The sequence below is a fragment of the Argopecten irradians genome, chromosome 12, assembly GCF_041381155.1.
Source record: "Argopecten irradians isolate NY chromosome 12, Ai_NY, whole genome shotgun sequence".
Classification (NCBI taxonomy): Eukaryota; Metazoa; Mollusca; class Bivalvia; order Pectinida; family Pectinidae; genus Argopecten; species Argopecten irradians.
Genome location: NC_091145.1, coordinates 16,723,433 through 16,747,298, shown reverse-complemented (window position 1 = coordinate 16,747,298; position 23,866 = coordinate 16,723,433). Strand labels below are relative to the sequence as shown.

The following is a 23,866-nucleotide window of genomic DNA, read 5'->3' as shown; positions in this document are numbered from 1 at the left end:
CGAAGTTTACCTGTCCCGCAGTAAGTTTTTGTGTCTTTCCGCTTAAAGTATCATGGTGTTTCATGTATAGAGTGGACGTCATGTATCTGATATATATTTAGTGTTTGGTGTGCTGACTTCGGAAACAACCTAAATCATCAGCATATGTTATATGTTCATGCTTCAAATTATACTTCAGCTAGTGGAAAACAGCATTCTTTCATTTTTTTTACTGTTTAGGGGACATATTTTTACAATTAAAACAGTCGGTTTTATTTTCCTGTTTTTTTTTAACGTGGACATCATTTTAATACAACCGATATCTGAGTATTCAATTTGCTGCTATTTTATCCATTTTTCAATGTACATTGTACTTCAATGAAATAAAGACGGCTTATCAATTATGATTAAAAAGAGAACTTTTCATGTAAAAATTCATGTGGGTTTTTTTAGATTGGAAATTGATTCCCGTCATGTAAATTCTCTAAACTTTGTTGAAGTAAAATATTCAAGGTCAAAACAGTTATAGAACGAAAATGGTGGAGAAAACTTCAAATCAAACCAGGTGATATAAACTAAAGCTTAATGGATGCATGAGATAATATAGTTTCAAACCAGAAGATATATGAACTTCAGACAAGGGTTGATAATTAAGTTTCAAACCAGGGGAGATAAACCTACATGTAGTTTCAAACTAGCAAAGATAAAGTTTAAAACTAGTGGAGATAACTACATATATGTACGCTTACCAATTACGGGAATTTACCAACTTTTAAACTAACAGAGATAACTTAGTTTCAAACAAGGGGAGATAACCAAAACACAAAAAAGGTTGATAAACTAACTTTAAAAAATCTTAGATAAACCTTTCAGACTAAGAGAAAACACAACATTGGTGAGGAACTTCGGGTCTGGCAGCTAGTCAATTATATAGTAATATAGTAATTATAATAAATAAAATATTTGGAGTGCCTACCTATCAATATCATAAAAAGTGCTTCAAACAGTTTCTGCGACCAAATGTCTTCATTAGATCAATTAAGCACTATTTTAAACTAGGGACATCAGTGATCAAGCAACAAATCATATTTAAATTATAATTGATTTATTCTTCAGCATAGATTTTATAGTAAATTCATTTGATACATTTTATAAGCACATTGAAGTAGGAAGCTACAATGTATATAATTAATACAAAATTATAATATACTAGCATTGATTTACATCCTTTGTTTTCAAATTTTAAATCAATACAGAATAGATATCTTGTATTGATAGAATGTCATTTATTTTAGTGATTCAGGAGTTTTACTCCTGAAAAAAATATTACGTAATTTTTTCTTTAATTATTATAATTATTTACGTTTTGTAAGCGTCTTTTTCTTTTCCAGCGCCCTCTTATTTCTTACAGCTCTTTTGTATTTAGCATGGTATGCCTAGAAGAAAATAATAAAAATATGTCACATTAAATTCACGTACATGCATCATAAATGACCTATTCTGTATTTGTATAGTATGCAGTTGTTTGCCTTGTGGGTAGGTTTAGATAATGATGTCATATCCAGGGTAAATGACGTCAGTTTCACTCACAAAACAATGATACAATCGAGACCTACCCACAAGGGAGATAACTCTATAATGTGCATAAACATTTTTTTTTTTAAATAACAAAGCTAAATAGCGAATAAAAAGGAAAATGCCATTACATTTAAGTCTCTTTGATAATGGGAGCATATTGTGAAAAAAATGGCAAGCAGATCTAAAGAATGTGTAATGAATAATTATATACAAAACCACTACACAAAACTTCATCAGTCATTAAGTTCTGACCTTAATAAGATCCGGTCTTTTCTCCTGCCAGCGTTCACGGATTTTCTCCAAATCTTCTTGTCTGCAAAAGCTTGCTATCCCCTCTAGTAAATAGAAATAGATATTCAATTTTTTATTACAACATCAAGTGCAAAGTTTTCTGGTTTTATTCACTGATATTATTCCCTGTCCAATCAATGTTACCATCCATAACTTATTTCGTCCTTTCGTTTTACCCTCTTTCAACTTTTACCCTATTGTTCTAGTCTCTGGCACTAATTTTCATTCCTCATTTTTTCCTTCCTTTATATTCTCCTTCTATTATTAACCTATTCTCTTTGATCCTTATCAGAACATATACTTTCTTTCCCTCATCTATCGCATGTTATTCACACATTACAAAATTTGTCAAATTTTCGAGGTGATCTGACCCTTTATCAAAGCATACAAAACGAATACAATTACATAATAGGATACGAACAGTAATGCCGGATAATGTAGACAAATATATAACTATACAGCATAATGGAGCGCAATTTACCCTTCGGCAAGTGGCATCCGAAAGATATACTGCAATCTCCCAAACCATGCATGTACTTCATACACACGACATACATGCAAGGACGTCCTTAAATGACCTTGGCTGTTAATAGTATCAACCAACATCCAAATTTTAGGTATGTACTGCATTTATCTTGATACAATCTCCAGATAAATTTTACTGTTACTTATTGTTAGTCTTTGTACTAACCTTTAATACGCTCATCATCTTCAGTGAAGAAAAAGGAATCGTTGTTTTTTGCTACAAATATAGGGGTTTCCTCTTTCCTGAAATTTTAAACAGATATGCATACAATGTAAAAACGAAGGAAAGACATATGATAATATTTTGTTGCCACCAGTTCAAATTTTGTTCTCACATGCTAATATCTATATATTTTTTTTACATAATCTGAAGGAGAAATTTCTACAAAATTGTATATGAAATTGGGGCTTAGGTAATAAGCATTTGAGAATGACATATCAAACTTTTGAAAGGAGATATTAACTGACATGACAACAAAATAATTAGCTTATGAGAATGAGATAATCAAGTCGTAGAAAGAAGAATTATTTTGTGGGAAAGGGATAAAAAAAACAACACTTGCATGTCCGCAAAGGGACTTTGCAGTGTACTAGACAGAAATCTGGCTTTTTTTTCTTCTTCCAATTACATACACACATGTAATATGTATGCGTACAAATAGATTTCAAATTGATTATTATATATATGTACATTTAAATTGGAAAAACAAATTGTTGTAAATGTTTTGCCAAAAAATATAATTTAAAAATTGTTATTACTTTGCCTCCTCTCCTTCTGTATGTTTTTCCTCGTCACTTTCACGGCCCAGGTCCTCGTCATCACTGCTGTTGTGGAAGTTAAAGCCCTGCCACTTTGGTGTTGGAACTGTAGTTTCCTCTGGAAATGAAAATATAAACATCCTCTATAGAGACAGCTAAGGAAATTAATAATTTTTGGTATAATTTCTAAACTTGTGTATAAGCACTAACAATGAAGCACTGGCAATCCTAAAATTATCTTTGACAGTTGATAATATACAGGAATCAAGCTATTCGCATAACTGTTATTCAAATTTTTTTTTTTTGCATAAAATTCTGCAGTCCCCATTTTTACCTTGTTTACCTTTGCCAATTTATACTACATAAGGGCCAAAGGTAGGTAAGAAATTCCATATCTACCTATATGACAGTATTTTAACATCAATACATGCCACAGTCTGTCTGATAATGATACAAAGTTACCTGCAGGTATTGATTTTTTTTTTAGTTTTTTTTTTTTTTTTTTTTTTAAACTTTTGTTTGTTTGTTTACAATACATCTGTACATTGGTGTCTTTTTGTCATAAATTAATCATAAATAATGCACATTTTAATACCTGCCCATGAAGGAAGAGATATAATTACATTATAAAAAGACAAAAAATCTTTCTGTTGATTCTAAAGACCTTTCTTATCCAATTTCTAATACGGTAAGCTATCATAAAACAGCCATGTTACCATGTATGTAGATTTACTAACTGCCTAGTAGTCATGGTAACTATATAAACATACTCATCCTTGATACTCAAGGGTTACTATCACTGTCATTATATCCATCCCTGGACTATATCATAATAAAACTGAAGGCAAATCGGGAGAAATCACAGGCCTGCAGAGACTTCCCTTGAAGATTACAAGAGAGTGATGTCCAACTTCAAAGCCATACAGAGTATTGTTATTGGATTCTTTTGATGAACCTCAAAAGACCAAGCTATCTGTCTAGCACACAAAGCCTTCAGTTTTGCTTTGTAGACCAGGAGTGGCTACAGTAATTAACCCTTGGTATATTGAGGATGAAACATACCTTGCATTCCCTCATCTTCATCCTCCACCTCTGATTTCTTGCCAAATGCTGCTAACAATGAGAAAGCACCAGTGTTTGTTTTACTGGTCTCGTCTGGCTTCTTGAAGGCTTCCTCTAGGGCAGAGGTGTCAACTTCGTAAAACTTTTCACCACTGACCACGGGCAAAGACTCAGCTTCTGCCTCTTCTTCATCAGCTTTCTGCTTCTTTGACTTTTTCTTTTTCCTAATGGAAGGAGAGAATGGATACATGCAGATTGGTCAACATGGAATACAGGAAGTTGAAAATATTGTACTCTTTTGAATATTATTTAATTGCCTACCAATTTATTTAGTAATTAAAAGCCAAACAGTTTGGCTTAAAAGGATTGTCAAAACAAAGATATATCAAACACAAGCTGACAAATTTAAACTGTACTTGTGTTAAATTTTCTAATAAATGATAACGGTACATGAAACTTTTGATGAAGTTTTTATATGCCGGTGTAGCATGGTATTTTGAATCATGGTATATTGACCACGGGGTCAATATACCATTACGGTAAAATGACCCCAGGTTCAAAATACCATTATGGTGAAATGAACCCCCCTTCTAAAAGTTACTATAATACTTGAAGACATTCCCCATTCCAATTTATTCTTTTCAACTGACATATAACTGCCTTAAGCTACAATAACTCATATATAATACGATTTCAGTTGACATTAAGTATTATTTACAAAACCTAATGACTATGAGAACTTACACTTAGACCTTAAAAGGGGATGGGGGGTCAATAAAGTATGATTTCAGTTAAGTTAACTAATGACTTCAAGAACTTAAGCTTAGAAGGGGAAGAGAGAGGGGGGTCAAAATACCATAGCCATCCCCCATCCTCACGCCAATTACTTTTTTAACCGACATTTAACTGTCTTAAGATACAATAAAATCATAAATGTCATGAATTCAGTTAATATTTAGTGTTATTTACGGAAACTGTGAATTGGTACATCACATTATAGGGGGGATGGTGGTCAAAATATCATGGCCATGGTGAAATGACCCCCTTCCCACTTCAATTAATTAATTATTTTCATTTAATAACTGACATATAATTCAAATACAATAAAATCAAATACATTATGATTTCAGTGAATGTTACCTACATTAGAAAGGAAGTGAAATATTGAACACAAAACGTATACTTTACAGTTTTAAAAAAGTAACAAAAACTTACCCTTCTTTTTTCTTTTGGTCTGGGTTTGGCTGAATTTCAAAGTTCTTGTGGTCCTCTCTACTTGGATCGTACTGAAGGGCTGATATGTCCCTGAAACATCATATACTACATTTAAAACTACACCATTCCTTCCTTGTAATTATTCTAATGTCCTTTCTTTTTGAAGTCAGTCATAGTGCTGATGTAGCGGAGAAATAATCAGATGTCTCAACATTACCACATGCCCTCCACCTCTGGGTTGTGAGTTTGAATCCCATGTGGGGCAGTTACCAGGTACTGACTTCTGGTCAGTGTTTTTCCCCATACTTCAGCTTTCCTCGACTAGCTAGACCTGACGTATCCTTAAATGACCCCGACTGTTAATAGGATATTAAAGGCCCACTACCTTTCTGAAACGAATTTTGATTTTTAAAATGGGAATGTAAAACGAGATTAATAATTTTGTCGAGTGGCAAAAGTTATTAACTTAACATTAATACTACACTTATTATCACCTCCTAAACAATTTTATTAAAATAAATAAAATGTTAATTTTCATAACGCGGGTCGTCTTATGTTTTCCCCCGTCGTCCTAAATACCGCGCGGTAGTTGACTATCACTGCGGCAGACGGTAAAACAGCGAAATGACTCTCCATTGTTATCATATATTACGCAGGAAATTTTGCATATGTTTGGTGTTGTAACCTCATCTTAGGCCATCGGTATATATTTTCTGAGGTAATTAATGTTTTTAAGAAATCTTTATATTTTGCTCCGGAAAGGTAGTGGGATATTAAACTAATCCAACTAAACCATACCAAACTTTATGAATATTATTTTTCAGATGACACACTTCAGTTTACGAAATGTTCGTAACGAGGTATCCTAGATGGAGCTTGAAGTTTTATAACAACAGCAAGATAATTTTCAGCTTTGTATTAGTAACTTACTTGAATAATTTCTTCATCCTATCTTTCTTGTCAGTTACCACGTTAACTTGGACTCCCACAACTTCCTGTAGTACTTTCAGATTTCTGGTTTTCTCATCCTCCACCTCCTCGACATTTCCCTCTGAGAACAATCAAATTACAACATCATCAAACACATTTCAAACTACACAATAATTATGATTTGCAAACAAAACTATTTCGCAGCAGTGTTATTTTAGTGATACTTTCAAGCTATTGGCTAATTGGATTGAATGTAAAAGCATTACCATTATCATCTTTCTCTTCATCACTCTCCGCAAATCTCTGGTCCAGTTTGAAACGTCTGTCACTATTGAATTTCATTTGAAGCTTCATCAACTGGAAAAGGCAGACAATTTAAATATCATTTAAAAATATGTCAATTGGCAGCATATTTGTCAAAATGTTCACTATAATTATTTTTGGGAATGTGAGTACCAAGCACAACCCTTTAGGAAATATCAATATCCTATCCTCGGTGTTAGGATGTTTTGTCAAGTAAAGCTCAATAAATGAGTATTTTGTGCTTAGGGCTGTTCCAGCAAAACATATATGGTAGGGGGGGATAGAAGTGATTTTCAATTTTGTTGACCGTCACGCATTTCTATTTTTTTGTGAACGAGACCATGGCATAGAAGCGATTTTATTTTTTAGTTTGCTCCAACATCTTTTTGGAGTTACATATTTTGCTTTCAAGCATCACTGAAGAGTCCCAGGACAAAATTGCACTGTGTATGGTGCAGTGAACTATTGTTTGATGTGCTGCATATGTTACTAAAAGGTACCATCCTCATAGAACCAGCGGAAATTCTACTAAAGATACAGAATGGCTTCACAAGCGTAATGCAAGAGTAGATATCTGGACATTCACACTTAAACTTGTGAACTGCCACTTTTTCCTTGACTTAATACCAGTGAATTAAAATAAAGATCTGTTGATGACAACAGTATTTTGCCAAAACTAATCCATTGTTTCTCTGTACCATTGCCAAGTTTGAATGAATATAATATGTCTTAAATAAATGTTCTGTCATTATTTATATCAAAACACCCAGAAAATAAAATAATTGGTTTTTATTGAAGATGAAAAACACATTAATATTGTCAGAAATTAAATTTTTTCTCAACAGTTATTTTTGTAGTCTGGATGACTGACAGCAACATTATGAAACACAAATTTTGCATTTTATTTCAAAAAGTGCTTCAGATAGACCCATCCACAGAAGAGATTTTATTGGAATGTCACCCTAACACAGAAGTGATTTTATTTTGAACCCACCATGGCACATACTATTTTTTTAAAGTGCCTTCCCTGGGTGCCATATATGTTTTGCTGGAACAGCCCTTAGTATTTCTCAAGAGCATGAAGTTATCTAAATGTTTAGATGAGCAGAGCATTGGAAACTTACTATTCTCGGTCAAGTTGAATTTTGAAAGTAACAGAGTACTTGTCTAAATTTTGGATGTGGTATCTGAGTGCTAAACTAAGGTTAGTAACGTGATGTCTGAGTGCTAGGCAGACATTAGAATATTACTAGTGCTTGGCTACACTAAGCATTGAAGAATAAGATGGTGTGGTTGAGCTCAGAAACAGACTGGCGAACCTCATCATGGGAGTTAAGATTATAAGTAGCCTGTGTAGAGTTTGAGTGATGTCTATTTATTTGCACGTAAGAGTGTCTGAAAGCATACCTGGGCTGAAACGAATATAAGAGTGTGAGACTGTAATACTGTAACTGTTTCTTATTTCAAACAATTTTACTGACTAATGTCAAATGTATTTGACAGCAGAAATAGCCTACATAGGGTTGTTTTACTTGGTATTACTGTATAGAGGCAATGTTTCGGGTGAATTTCAGGTCCAGATTTTTTCATGTTAAATTCACCTGTGTAATACATTTAAAGCTTGTGCCTGTTCTGAAGTCTTACCTCAGATCCAGCCTCTCCTTCAAACTGGGGTTTATTCATGAAGGCATCCTCATCATCGTCGTCACCACCATCACTTGAAGATTCATCAAACAAGGATTTGGTCACTTTCTTATTTGCTGTGGTAATGTCCTATGGATATATCAATATTTTATTATTTTGGTACTGTGCATTATTAGTGCTATACTCTTAATGAAAGCTTTTAAAACTACAAAAATATATAATCTGTCTGAACAGATTTAAGTTATCATGACTGCAAACAAAACAAGTTTTTCTTCTACAAGATAAGAATACCTAAAAATTACTGAAAATATCTTACCCCAGCTTTGTTTTTATTGTCTTTTTCTTCTGCACTGTCTTCTTCTGCACTGCTGTCCCCTTCACTCTCATCTTCACTTTCCTCTTCACTCTCATTTCCGTCATCGCTGTCCTCTAAATCCCATGCTTTTTTGTCAGGCTGTTGAGGAACTGACTTTTGAGTAGCATTATCCTCACTATCTGAGTCAAACACTATCCTGTTAGACCACTTGGCGTTGTCCTGGTAAAAAAGAATTGGTATTTAGGATTTTACAATACATTCATATCAATACATTTTTTTTAATACATGATGAATTAGCAATTTCCTCAACTCATCTCGTAAATTATATTAAGCCAAATATCAAGGTGATGACGAACATAGTGCAAGAATTTTGATAATGTTATATTTGCTATCAAAAGACAATGTTATATACATATAGTATACACCATTTAGTTTTGCAAGATACAAATTTTTGCTTAATTTTGCAATAGGGCTTGAACGCAAATTCATTTGTTTCTCGAATAATTGTATAAATGCATAAATGAAATTGTGATTATTAGTACCTTGATTGCAAATTTATGTATACATGAATGCGATGAAAATAATGAGGATGCAAATTACAATACACGAAAATATTTAATTCATTTACCCTTGAAATTCAAACATGGACTATTCCAACCTCTGAATAAGAAGAATCTAAATGTATCTACAGGGGCGAATGGGTTAAATGTGGTTTACAATAGTCATTAATATGATGATATCTAAGACATATTAGAGGCCAGTATAGAAAGGATCTTACCACACCAGACAAGGCTTGTTTGATGATAGATTTCCGAGTGTTGTATTCCTCCTGTTTCAGTCGAAGGGCCTCTTGCTTTTTCCTGTTAGCCTCTTTAGACATCCTTTCCTGCTCTGCCTTGTCTTTTCCTTTTCTTTCCTGTGTAACAGGATTCTCATTGCTCTGTTGTAGTTCTTTGTTAGCGTTTTCATCCTTCCCTGCCTTACTCGTTACACTTAGATCTTTTTTCACCTTTTCACTTTCTTTTGTAGATTTCTTTATCTCTGCTACTCCTTTGTTTTCCTCTTCACTACTACTAGAGTTATCATCATCACTTTCTTCACTTTTTTCCTCATCATCGCTATCTTCACTACTTTCTTCGTCACCACTTTCTTCACCACTATCCTCATCATTGCTTTCTTCACTATTTTCCTCATCATCGCTTTTTTTGCCACTTTCATCTTCATCACTTTCATCACTGCTGCTTTCGTCATCACTTTCATCATCATTACCCTTTTTCTTACTATCTTCCATCTTGCTTTTAACATTACTTTGCTGAATATTTTTATTGCTACTATTATTTTCATCATCATCATCATCATCACTTTCACTGGTAGTTTCCTTCTCATCATCATCATCATCATCATCATCACTACTGATAGATCAGACTTTTTACTGGTAGTTTCTTTATCCTCCTCCTCACTACTGATAGAATCAGACTTTCCTTCTCCTCATCATCATCATCATCATCATCATCATCATCATCATCACTACTGATAGAATCAGACTTTTTAGAATTGTGAGGTTCAGAACTTGAAACTAACTCTATCTTCACTTCACCATCATTATTTACCAAAACATTATTTGCTGTGGAATTCCTTGTTTCTTTCTGGTTCTTCAATATCTTTCTAGCTACCTTTTCAAAATCGTTTGAATCATCGCTGTCATCGAATTCATAGTTCCACCGGTCCATCCAGCTAGCTTGTCCAGACGATTCTCCATCTACCAGTCCACCGCCGAACTCACTAATGCTGTAGTTGAGGGAGTTTTGGAGAGACACTGGAGTTTCCATTGATCCGTATCCCATCACTGTGCCCTCACCTCTGCGTTTCTTAGCTGAGGAGATGATAACATCTGTATCAGCAGACGACACCGAGTCACCATCAGAATCTTCTTGTGCATTCTCTTTTTCTTGTGAATGATTCAACAATGAGTTTTGGAAGAGTGTCCTTTTGACTCCACACATAGCCTCACTTGGATGTTCAGCCGGAGCGCTGTGACAACTGGATGCTAAGCTGGCTGGATCAACCAGTGATGCTGAGCTAGTTAAGATGCCTTGTGAGGCGGAGCTGGCTTTATTGGCCAATGAATTAGATGTTGATTCAGCTGTATCTTTCAGTAAATCCCCTTTCTGATGTGAAATAGATGATGGATTGTCATACAAATGTCTGGTTCCACCAAATGCTTGCAGCTTAGGTTTTTTTGTCACTGATTTATTTCCTTTGTTAAAATCACTACTGTCTGACTTTTTACTTGAAAGTTTGTTGATTGAATCATTTGAATCCTTCTCCTGTGAATTAAATTGATTACAAAGCTGATCGTCTTTTGACTGTGTTTTGTATTTTTTTGGACTATTTGACTGCTTGTCAGAAACAAATTCTGCTACTGCTGTGTTTTGTGAGATTGAGGATAAAGAATTTGGCTCGGTGTTCTCAGTAGCTGTTTTTTCCAAAGCATTAGAAAACTTGGAATGATCTGTAATTTCTAATATTTTCTTGCTTATATCCTTTTGTCCCTTACCTAACTGCTTTGCATTTGGAGTACATTTTGGGTCTTCTAACTTCTTTGTTTTTTCTACATTACCATTTTTGCCCTTTACACTTTGGTCTTTTCCTGCTATTTTGACATCTGCTTTCTGGTGAAGTTGCGGAAACGGACTTGGAAATGGGGTGCTTGTCTTGTGATTTTCAACATCTTCATCACTTGAATCATTCTCTTCACTGAAGTATGTTCTTGTTTGAGAGACTTTAAGGTAATTATCCGGTACCACTTCAAAGTCAGTATTTTTAGATGTACTCCCAGTTCTGAAGGATTCGTAGAAGTCAGCCAGTGATTGTATGTCTACGTCAGAACTTCTCTTCTTTTTCTTTGGGTTCCATGAAGGAAATTCTCCTTTCCGTCGTTTGATCATCTCCGAGTCTTTGGTGTCTATAGACCATGTCAGATCATGGACCCCTGTATCAGACACTTCCATTGTTTCTTCTTTCATCCTCTTAGAATTGTGACAAAACTTTGAAGGGTCAACTTTCATCATGTATTTTTGTTAAGGATTATGAATTAACTAACAGTGGTTCAGAAAATGTGTTCATATTAAGGTTAAACAATATCATCTGAAAATATAGGTGGAAGTGTATGTGTTACTGAACATCTGTACTGAATTACAGCACATCAGTACAGCCTGTCGGTAATGAACACATTTACAACCAATTCACAATGGAAAGAGGGATCTTTTCCCTGCTTTTCAAACTTTTTCAAACACACATATATATAAAATTTGAGACAGATCGCTATAGTACTTTCTAAAAAATAGCGATAACAAACTTCAAGTATCAAAATCCAAGATGGGCGCCTGTCGGCCATCTTGTTGACCGATCAGTCCAAAAATGCTATATACACAACAAGAGTCATAGGGGAACCTGTATATGAAATTTGAGAAAGATCCCTTCTGCACTTTTTGAAAAATAGCGGTAACAAACTTCAACTATCAAAATCCAAGATGGCCGCCTGTCGGCCATCTTGTTGACCGATCAGTCCAAAAATGCTATATACACAACAAGAGTCATAGGGGAACCTGTATAAGAAATTTGCGAAAGATCCCTTCTGCACTTTTTGAAAAATAGCGGTAACAAACTTCAACTATCAAAATCCAAGATGGCCGCCTGTCGGCCATCTTGTAGACCGATCAGTCCCAAAATGCAATATACACTACAAGAGTCATAGGGGAACCTGTATATGAAATTTGAGAAAGATCCCTTCAGCACTTTTTGAGAAATAGCGGTAACAAACTTCAACTATCAAAATCCAAGATGGCTGCCTGTCGGCCATCTTGTTGACCGATCGGTCCGAAAATGCAATATGCACAACTAGGGTCCTAGGGGAACCTATAAATGAAATTTGAGAAAGATCCCTTCTGCACTTTTTGAGAAATAGCGGTAACAAACTTTAATTATCAAAATCCAAGATGGCCGACTGTCGGCCATTTTGTTGACCGATCAGTCCGAAAATGCAATATGCACAACTAGGGTACTAGGGGAACCTGTATATGAAATTTGAGAAAGATCCCTTCTGCACTTTTTGAGAAATAGCGGTAACAAACTTCAACTATCAAAATCCAAGATGGCCGACTGTCGGCCATCTTGTTGACCGATCGGTCCCAAAATGCAATATGCACAACTAGGGTACTAGGGGAACCTGTATATGAAATGTGAGAAAGACCCCTTCAGGACTTTCTGAGAAATAGCGGTAACAAGAATTGTTAACGGACGGACGGACGGACGGACGGACGGACGGACGGACGGACGGACGGACGGACGGAAGGACGGACGGACGACGGACCACGGACGAAAGGCGATTTGAATAGCCCACCATCTGATGATGGTGGGCTAATGAACACATTTATAACCAATTCATAATTTTCATTTTCCGACAATGTTCCTGTAAGATGTTTGTAATATATGTTTATAACAAATGTTCTATTATGACGTTTGTAATATATATATATAACAAATTATGCTTATAACAAAGAATTCCTAATTAGTGTCAGATCTTTGCTAAAACTGTTTTTAGTGTTAACATTTAAATACTGATTAAGCTTTTATCAAATACATCCATAAGTAATAATCTACTGATGACATGAAAGTATGATGTATCTGAGCACTTAATGAATGAAAAATCTAAAAGTAGAGGATAATTTCCTAAAAAATAGGTTCTTTCACCAGACACATATTTTTTCAGTCTTTTTCACTTGTACCAATCACAGTTTCAGAACATTGGACATGCTGAGATTGTGTATTTTAACTGACAGATTGTATATCAACATAAAAGGATATTTTTCTCTTGTCTCGTCTTCGGATGTTGACAATCGGTAGCACTCGGCCATACTTTCCCACCACCCAGTTCTACAATATCAAATCAAAACACACGTTAAAAGCATTCACATTTAAGATATATCCATAATTTTGCAGTACAGCTGGTAAATCAAGAACAAGTACTGAGTGTTTAAACAAAAAATATCAGTGGTTATCTAGTTGCTTTAGAGGAATGTATATTATATGCGTGTGGAACAGATACATTTTTTTTATTTCATGTTGGGAACATAGTTCTAATTAAAATAAAAATGTACCACTTTTACTGCTGTTATTCAAATACTTAAATATATACATGGTAACCAGGTCAGTATACACAGGCTTTTGTAGAACAAATTTGTTTGGACAACTCTTTCATTTCAATGAAATTTAATAGCAATGCTGGAAAACATGTGTAGATAGTTTTTTTGTGTCCAAACTTTGGTTGTTGTGGTAACCAGGTCACTCTACACATGTTCTAGTTTTTTAAAATGACAATTAACTTATTAAAGTGAATAGTCGGGCAAAGAAAACCAGTCTAAATGCGTTCATTGGCCTTCCAAAAGTTCTCACATATTAATACGACGGCCAAGTTCTGCTTACGTTTCCCAGTTCTGATCATTAAAGTAAAGGAAAGTTGAAAGCATTGAAAGCGAGGCTGCGTGTAAATGTAACCACAGACATAGTCAGCCGGGAGGACGTATTAGGATTCCTATACTTTAAATTAATTTCTTCGTACGCAGACAGATTTTGGCGAGAGATTTTATTTTTCCATTTCATAAGAAATTATACTGGATACATTCACACCATTTTTACCGACTTTAGCCATCCTCGCCCAACTGTTCACTTTAACATTTTGATCAATTTTGTTCAAACTTGGTCAATTAATGTAACATATGGATGTCTATACTATAATTTGACATATTACATGCTCCAATAATGGTTATGATTGAAACAGAATGGAGGTATATATGGTTGCCGTAGATATTAGCCATTGGCGTACAGTTCTAGTTATTTTTCACAAATCTTTATTTTGTCACATTTTCCCAAATTTTAAGCCACAGGCCCCATTCCAGAAGTCATGAAAAAAACACTGTTTTAAAAACTTTAAGTCACCAGTATCAATCAAACAATAACAGCTGACCTTTTCTTCAGCACCCACGGGTGTGCCAGGAACTGCTCCTTTCATGTGGAAATTATCAACACCAGCTACACCGTCCAAGGGATCCTGGAACACCACTTTCTTCTTTTTAGGTTTTGGTGTCTTCTCGAAGTTATTCTCCCTTTCTTCCTTCAACCTATGTAACAAATCAACAGAAATGTTCACAATTGATGGTGAATGTAACATGGTTGTAACAAATGTTTAATTATATATAAAGGATAAACTTCAAGGTTTGCATAATATACATCTCTGACATTTATATACAGCTCTGAACTTAAGTATGCATGCTGCAATACCAACCTCTTCATAAAGTCTGCTTTGGCAAGTTGTATTTTCAGTTCATTACCCTTCCATCTGCTTCTGTTTAATACTGAGAAACCTATAAAATAAACATCATTCAGAGAATAAAAACATCGTCACTACAAACTCTATAATAAAGATGTGAAGGTTAAAGACATATATGGAGGCATCCTCGATACTCCAGGGGTTCCAATCACTTATGATCTCTACACTCCTGGACTACGTCATAGTAAAACTGAAGGCATCTTAGAGAAAAACATCTGAACCAATCACAAGCCTGCAAAAAATTCCCTTAAAGACTACAGAGAGAGCGACGCCTTACATCAAAGCCACAGTCAACCAAAGTGTCTGTGTTATCAGGGTTCTCACTAAGATTTTTAATAGATGGTTGAAAATTGATAATAGGTGGTTGGGGGCCACAGGCCCTTATGGTGACCAATATTTATTTCTGACAAAAATAGCCGGTGTTAAACAAGGAAATAGATGGCTGTTTTTGCCGGCAACCGGCTTTTAAGAAGAACCCTGGTTATACAGCCTGTTGATGTACATCAAAGAACTAAATTACCTGTTCAGTTGCTTCCAGTTTTACTTTGAGATTGTCCAGGGGTGTAGAGATCGTAAGTGATTGGAACCCCTGTAGTATTGAGGATGATATGAAGGCAAAGAGTTGAGCCGATATTGAAAGTTTTTTTTTTTTTTTTTACATAAGTATCTTATTGTACTGATATCTTACATTTTTTCAAATTTTCATCTGTAATGTTGACATCAAGATAGGCAAATGTTTTTTCTGCAACTCCTTAAAAAGAAAAGATAAAATCTCATATTAATGACATCAAGAAAAGATACATTACATGATCAGATGTTAAATCTTAATATTTTTTTTATTATATATTTAAGAGCAATACCAGGTATGTAATATTTTACATATAAATTAATCTTTGAGATCATAACCAACTAAAACCGAAGGCCGCGTAGAGCAAAGCTCTACTAACCATAACATGTGTGTGAGCATATAGATTCCAATACATTCCAGTATCCCTTGGACTTTGAAATCGTGTCCCGCGGGAAAAGTCTCGCGCCTCCATGTAGGCAGCCATGTTTTAATTCTCGTTATCAGCACGACGGGATTTGAAATTTTCTGTACTAGACGAAGCGTGTCATCAGGATACACTTTAAAATTACTGTAAGTTGTTTTAACACAAGAGCAACGCAATAAATGTAATGGTCAAATAATAATTATATAAACTCTGTGTATTCTCAAGTGCACGGCACCGTCAGCAGTGACGTCACAAAACTTGATGCCAAAGATGACGGCACTGATTCCCACATATTTTTGATAAGTTTTCTCCGCATCTGATAAAAACAAAATTGAAGTAAATTGAACTTATCTATTCCATTTGGATTATTTCGAATTCTTTCTAACTATTGATATCCAGTGCATGTCAATGAAATATATTTTATTGTTAATCTTGTAGAAAAATGTAGACAATGTAAAGTTATGATGTTATAATCATGTATTTACATGGAGCTGCGCTCTTCTGAGGCTTTGCCTTAAATTCATATATTATGCACATGTCAATAAAAAGGTCCATATTTGGACATGAACACCTGTGTATATCAAACTTACCGTCACTACTTTTCTTTGTTTTTATCTCGATTTTATCAACATCTCCAAATTTGGAAAATCTTCCCCGAAGTTCAGACTCCGCAATATTATCATAAAGCCCACCAACAAATAATCTTTTTGTTGAGGAATCCATTTCTGAAGTAAGGTAGGTAAGGTAAGTTTGTGATAATCGATCATTGACACATGTTTACCATGTCTAAATAATTAACCACTCCTTCGATACGAAACACTTGAAATATATGAAAGTTAAAAATCATATTTTACAGCATTATTAACTTATTAAAACGCATTTCTTTCTACTTCAGCAGCCCCACGTGGAATAAAAAGTCTCAGAAAATAAACAACTCAATGTATATTTTAAGCTTTTACGCCAATGTAACATATTCGTTACATTCAAGCGTTTAGTAGAACCCAAAAATCTAGGGAGCATTCGTTAATTAGAAAATATATTTATATTTAAAATAATATAAAGGTTTATATTATTTTCCTTATTCATGTTATAATTATTAAGAAAAAAGTAAATGGTAATTTAAATAAAATATGCAATTTCTTAAATTATGATAAACCCCATGAATTTACCTGATCTCATTTTAGAAATGTTGAATTTCCCCTTCAAAATACAAAATCATGGCGGGAGGTGACAGTGAAGATGGGATGAGTGCAGATTTGGCAGTTGTGTCTCGGAATATAAAAGAGTGATTATCATTACACATTTATTGGTACAAACCTAAGTGTAAATGCTTTCGATGTTTCGTACTTATTATATCTTTGCGCATCACAAACAATTTATTTCTGAGGTTACATCTAGGTGGGTGGTGACTCCTATTTTGTTTTGTTAATCCTGTCAGCTGTTTTGTCTAATTTAAGACCACATGCATATGCAGGCCCCTAATGATGAGACATTTGTAAGATATATCACGTCTATTAAATGCATTACTAATTTGAGAACTATACGAGGCCCTGTGCTAAGACGTACACTACTGATCGGTCCTTATTTTTAATCTAACAGTCTGGTGTTGTTTTGAGAAATAAATTACATACAGTTGTTTCTGTTAAAATATGCAAATGATTTGAAATCTATCTATGGCCATAGTTTGCTGATGTCATCAGCTTAATTTGGCCCCATGGACCATGTTAGATCCATAATCCATAATCTCGTAAGAATATCAATTTTAAAGAAAACACAGATATATATTTATAAAAAAAACCTATTTGTGTCTAGGTTTTGATAAAGTGAATAAAGCATATAACCCTTCCTTTTGTCAGAGTATAGCTAATGTGTATACAATTTTAATGTGTACGCTTATTACTTAATTACATCATGTAGATTTATAAAATTGATTTATAAAATTGATTTTATTGCAGATTTTCTAACAATGAAGTGGACGAGGCACTGGAAACATCGGCTCAGGCTATTTCAAAGGCTGTATCAAAGAAGTTGGGAATTCCTACAAAGTTAGCTGAAGAACTGAATCAACTAGAAACTGATGTAGCAAAACTCTCAGACAATATAACAAGGAAGAAGGCTCACTTAAAACAACTAAAAAGTTGGATTAGGTAGTAATTTTAGTGTTTGAATTATCATATATATGTACAACCACCTGAGCTATCTTCAATGTGTATATATTTATATATAGAAATAAAGAATTGAAACACGTTGTTAGTTTAGCATTAGCACTTTCATCATGTTCTTCAGATGCTTAACAACATTAGATGACGTCATGACAGTATAGTCATTGTGTATTGTGACGTCATATTAAGGGAGGTAATTATACATATAACAATTGATTTATACAATTACAACAAACGATTCAGTTTCGGTTTCAGAGTTCTAATAAATTGTTTTTCTTGTTCTTTTCTTTAGATGGTATTATTATTTAATATTTTATAGAACGGAAATATTGTAAACCTTTTCTTTCCGCAAATGTTCAAGTGTTCACTTAAATTTATTTTCCTGTACTCCGATGAAAGCGATAATGCTAAACTAACAACATGTTTCAATTCTTTATTTCTATATGTTTACCGAACACTGAGAATTTAATGTTATTCAATATTTATATATATATTTATATACAAGAAAGTATTTTTGCTAATTTGAACTTTACCAAAGTCGATAAATATGGAGAGTTTAAAAGGTGGAGAAAATTGTGTAGAACACTAAATGTTTTTTTCTATGAAAAAAGAGAGCTACATTTAACAGTCATGCATAGACCATACAACTTTAATATGTTTTCATACAGAGAGGACAAGGAAAATGAGGAGCCTAAGTCAGTGTCAGAGCTCCATCAAGCCATCCAGAATCATGAAGACATGGTATGAAAACTTTACATTTTCAATCCTGCATGTATTCTTTTTATTAGGGAATTACATGCACAGATTTTCCATTTATTTTCTAGACCACTGTCTTTTCCGAAAAAAATACATGAGAATTATGATATCTTTTACTGATGAATTCCAAATAAGAAACTAGGAATCGTGAAATCTTTAACTTTTGAAAACTACCATTTGAGGTTTTCATTATATTGAAAAGTTATGATATACCATTCTTTTTTCCAGATATTAAGAATGCAGAAGATTACTGGCGTTTGTTTTACAGATTTTGAAGAAGAGACGCTGAAGGAAAGTAAGATAAATTTATATCCCAGAGTTTAAAATGAAGGTCAAGGAAAGTATTTAATGTACACAAGATCTATCATTTTGCATCCTCTATTATACAACGCTTTTATGCTACACACATCCCATGAACATTTGATCGTACGATTTAATCATGTCTTATATAATATATTTCAAAATTTATTTAAGCATGCATGTGCATCATACAAATCCTTTTTTCACTATGAAATGAGAATTTAAGAATTCAGATGGTATTATAGTAATTGTTCTAAGTGTCAAACCACTTACTTTAATAAACAAGGAAAATTGTATCCCCACATAAACCTAAATCATTCATTCTGATCTATCGGAGTTACAAAGTGTTTGTTACTTCTTATGTTTCAGAAGAAAAGATTACACAGAAACATTTTGATATCAAGGGAGAATGCAATGGTCTTTTGTTTGAACTGGAATTTGATACAGAAGAAACAGTGATGGTAGGTTCTTGTAAATTTTAATAGTATTTGAATTTGTATTTATTTGACACCAAATCATCAGTTATTTTACGATTTAAACTGTTAACATTATTACACATATTGAATGTGACATTTCGCTTCTACTCTATACATTCTTCAAAATTATCTTAGTACACCCTGCGAAACATAGATCACCTATTGTTTTCACTTATTTTTTTTTAACTTGTGAGTCATAACTATTAACTAAATATGACAACTAAATGTTACTTTTGTATTTAATAAACTGGTCACTATGACAAAAAAACATAGCAACTTTTATGTTAATATAGTTTGTTCAGAATATGTGTTTTTTTTTTCATTTCAGGAAGATGAAAGATCAGAAATTGAAATAAAAGACTTTGTTGCTAATGTACCCCAAGATGTTTGTCTCGAATTGAAGAACCCATTGGAAAGGTTGTTATTGTGTCTTCATCGTGTATAGAGGATCTTAATACTTGAGTGGCTATGTAATATGAATTAATATGTATTAAACAAGTTCAATAATTTAATTTCACAAGACTTCAGGAAAGTGGCATATCAAATAATTTAATAAGGATGATTTTCATATTATGTACCCACAAGTGTAAGATTCTGTTTGTTACATATAAACAAGTATTTGTGGAAATACAGACAAAACTTTCGATTTCTATGCTATACACATTGTATAAGCAAGGTGAAATCAATGTGACATTTTCATCTATCAATGCAATCGTGCATTGTCATATTGTGATCATGACGTCATTATGACCTGTGATATAGTACTAGTGGTATTACTGTAATATGTGTTTTAGATAATGAGATTACTTATGACATCAATGAATGGGCCAGGTATGTGATAAATTGATAAGCTCTTTTTCAAATTCAAGTTATTAAAGATGCTCCTTCACTGATAAATAGTATTTTTTCTTGATAAAAACAGGAACAGACAATTTAATATTTTCTTCAGTTACAAAAGTTAATTACTTTACACCATTACTACCATTGAAAAGTTTGAGCTTCTAGTTTAACTTCAAGATAAAAATATAAAAAATAATTAATTGTATCCCGAAAAAATCTATGGCACTATTATGTCTTATATGGATTGAAGTATAGATTGCTCATGCACCAAAGGCAAAATGAATTATTTTATATTATGTTTCTTGTTAATTAGACATATATAACACAATTAAACACTAATTAATGTTAAAATGATGAGTATTGTTTATGCTGTCAGCGGTGGAGCATTTATTAGCTGTGGAACATCTTTAAGCCAAGAGAGTAAACATTACTGAATATATATATATCAATAATAAATACATGTATATGAATGAACAATCAATGATGGTAAGATACAAAATGTATTGTTCTAAGCCTTTTTCATAATGTTTGTGTGTTTCCATTGTTCTTACCAGGGTTGTAAATGACCAAGCTGTTGGAGGCTTTTTTCGCTTGATAATGCCCTACTCAGTTTGGGAATTCCACCGACAGAAATTACTTGACCACTTTTCTAAAAAATATCCTGAGTTTGTGACGATATATACAACAGAGACCAATCGGATCCTTATGATATCACATTCCAAAAACAAACACAGGTAGGTATTACACAAATGTCCTCTACCGAACCACTTTCTTTAACTGAATAGTTACTGGTCAATACAGGACTGAGTTTTATGTTATATTTATCTCATTATAATCAATGTTTTGTCAGTGTAAAGGAATAAATATAGTCTAAGCAGATCAGAAGAATCGATGTTACAATATTTAACATTAATTCAAACAAAACAAAAAATAGAAATTTTGTAGAATGGCATATAAAAGAATCTTTTCACTATTTATTCTCTGCCTTGAAATAAAGGACCTATAGTGTTTCACTGTCAATCACATCATGTTGCATCCTGTTGCAATTTTGAATGGAGGCATGAATGGGCATGATTGTTGGGTGTTTATAGTCAAGATTTAGGTTATAACCTCTACTTGAGACTATGTCCCTCCTCCTTTCTCAACACAGGCTTGGGACCGACTACGGTGGAGTTGATATTTCGTGTTCAATCCATTACTGACTGTTGTTTAAAATCATGTTGGATTTGTAACAGGAGAGGAGAAAATGTAGCAGTCAGACCGGGATTCGAACCCAGGACCCTTGGAATACTAGCCGAGTGCTCTACCGACTGAGCTACACGGTCACCGATGATCGACCCAGTTCAATCCCACTACTTATTATTTCATATATAACAAATAATCTTATTTGACTTAGAGAAGAAATCTTATTTAAATAGTTAGTCATTGCAGCTTGATAAAGTAATCTTTACACGTGAGAATATACACTATACATTTCATACAGATACTGTGAGTACAAATATTGGTTTATATTGCAATTTCAACAGGAATAGAAAACAACAGAGAGGGGGTAATTCTGTTGAGAAATAGACTATTAAACTTGTGTATTTTGTTCCTGACAGTCCTACTCTGATGATTAACTGGGAATTCAGTACAGAGTCTCTGGACATAGCCGTTCCAAGAATCAGACTGGGCGTGGAAGGAACTCAGCAATGTAAGTTACCTAATCTGATTTCGTCATTTACGCATTGATGCCATTATTATTTTACTTCATGGGGCAAGGAAAAGAGTCTGTGTGAATCTGCATAGCAGAATCTCATAAAAGTTTGTTAATAATTTTTGTTTCCTTTACCTATTGGAATTAAAAAATGGTAATGTCAGTTCTTAAAAAATTAATATTTAATGTTACTTTACTAAATGATACATGAATATATTCTAATATTTGCTTCATTATCATTTTAAACAGATTTTTTTTTTCATATAGGTATGAAAAATCAACTTACTGTATCCATTCTCAATGCTGCATTCAAGCATAAAAAATAAATACATAATTTTGATTTTACATTTATCATACAAAATCTTCAGCTGTAGCTGTTTATACATTATCGGATTGTTTGTACTTATAGTGGTGGACTTGGATAAGAAGAAAGTTCTGGAAAATGCACCTGAAAATTTTCAACTTTTGATTGAAGAATATGGGATTGAGCATGCAGTGGATATGATGGTTAATCTAATTAAAATGCAGACAACATAAACAATGTAACTTTAGCAAAAAGATTTTCAAATTGTATATCCCCCGCCCAACGAAGTTTTTAAGGTTTTCACTTTTTGTGCTTTTTTCTGTAACCATAGAAACATTGCTGAAAATATCATATTTTTGTAGCAGGTTCATTTCCGGAGCATAACTCTAAAACCAGCAGAGATATTTCCACGAAACTTCATAGACACATTCTTTTTATGGTCTAGTAGTACCTTTTGCTATTTTTAGGTTTTCATTTTTTGCACTTTTTCCGTTACCATGGAAACATTGCTGAAAATATCATGGTAAATGTTACTTTGCAAAACTCCACCCGTCTTTGTGTATATAGTCTAATATAAATGTCAAGGCTGTATACCTGATTCAACAATTGCAGCCACGCTCTACTTGAATTATACTCCATCTTTCTTTAGCTCAACTTCCTTTTTCCTGTTTTTTTTTCATACACATAAGTCTCCACAATCAAACTTACTTCAGCTTTGATATCTCTATTGGCGGGGGATCTGAATGACTATGTCCTTGTTTTAATATGAAAACATACAACATTAGAATAAAAAACAGCACGTTCCAAAGAAAAAAGGAGAAGATTGGAGCAGATGTTACAAGTCAGGCCAATAATTCCATCCAACAGGAACAAATATTTCCCAAACAAATAATGAGACTTGCTATTTTATATTATACAAGTTCCGTATTTGTAGTTTACAGAGTTATCTGTCCTTGCGTGTAAGTATAATTGTGACGTCATGTGTTTCAGAGGGTAACATACTTTTCAGAGAAAACGACCCGAGTTGTGTTCACAAAATAATGATGTTGCAAAGGATACCTACCGAAAGGGAGATAACTCTGTATTATGCAAAGATGGAATACCTTTACCGGGTACTTATAATGCTGTATATTTCCCGAACACTGAGGTTTTTTAATCATTCAAACAGAACATGTAAGCTTGAAGTTGTTAGATTTTTTTTAAAAATTCTTGTTTACATAAAATTGTTTTTATGTACATGTAATATTTAATGAAATGAATTGTAAGCAATAAATCAAACATAATAAAAGAACCCACATTGTTTCGCTTTATCATTATATTATATTTATCATTCGAAAACTGTATTTAAAA

The 23,866-nt window shown here is 33.5% G+C and overlaps 2 protein-coding genes across 2 annotated transcripts; one reads left to right on the top strand and one right to left on the bottom strand.

Annotated features, from left to right (window-relative positions):
* Positions 1–1,069: 1,069 nt before the first annotated feature.
* LOC138336112 (nucleolar protein 8-like) lies at positions 1,070–16,925 on the bottom strand. The gene is made up of 17 exons (XM_069285420.1): positions 16,573–16,925; positions 15,679–15,741; positions 14,946–15,024; positions 14,628–14,781; positions 13,469–13,537; positions 10,148–11,673; positions 9,381–10,014; positions 8,603–8,821; positions 8,287–8,415; positions 6,606–6,696; positions 6,340–6,460; positions 5,410–5,499; positions 4,195–4,418; positions 3,133–3,250; positions 2,540–2,616; positions 1,810–1,892; positions 1,070–1,415 (listed from the first exon to the last, which is right to left on the bottom strand). The coding sequence occupies exons 1-17, from the start codon at positions 16,703–16,705 to the stop codon at positions 1,335–1,337; spliced, it is 3,891 nt and encodes a 1,296-aa protein (XP_069141521.1). The 5' UTR covers positions 16,706–16,925; the 3' UTR covers positions 1,070–1,334.
* Positions 16,926–17,177: 252 nt separating this feature from the next.
* LOC138336663 (centromere protein P-like) lies at positions 17,178–23,807 on the top strand. Its single transcript, XM_069286195.1, has 9 exons — positions 17,178–17,267; positions 17,938–18,129; positions 18,813–18,885; positions 19,129–19,195; positions 19,570–19,661; positions 20,005–20,093; positions 21,071–21,250; positions 22,118–22,209; positions 22,622–23,807. Exons 1-9 carry the CDS (start codon positions 17,200–17,202, stop codon positions 22,747–22,749), a joined length of 981 nt encoding a protein of 326 aa, XP_069142296.1. The 5' UTR covers positions 17,178–17,199; the 3' UTR covers positions 22,750–23,807.
* Positions 23,808–23,866: the final 59 nt, after the last annotated feature.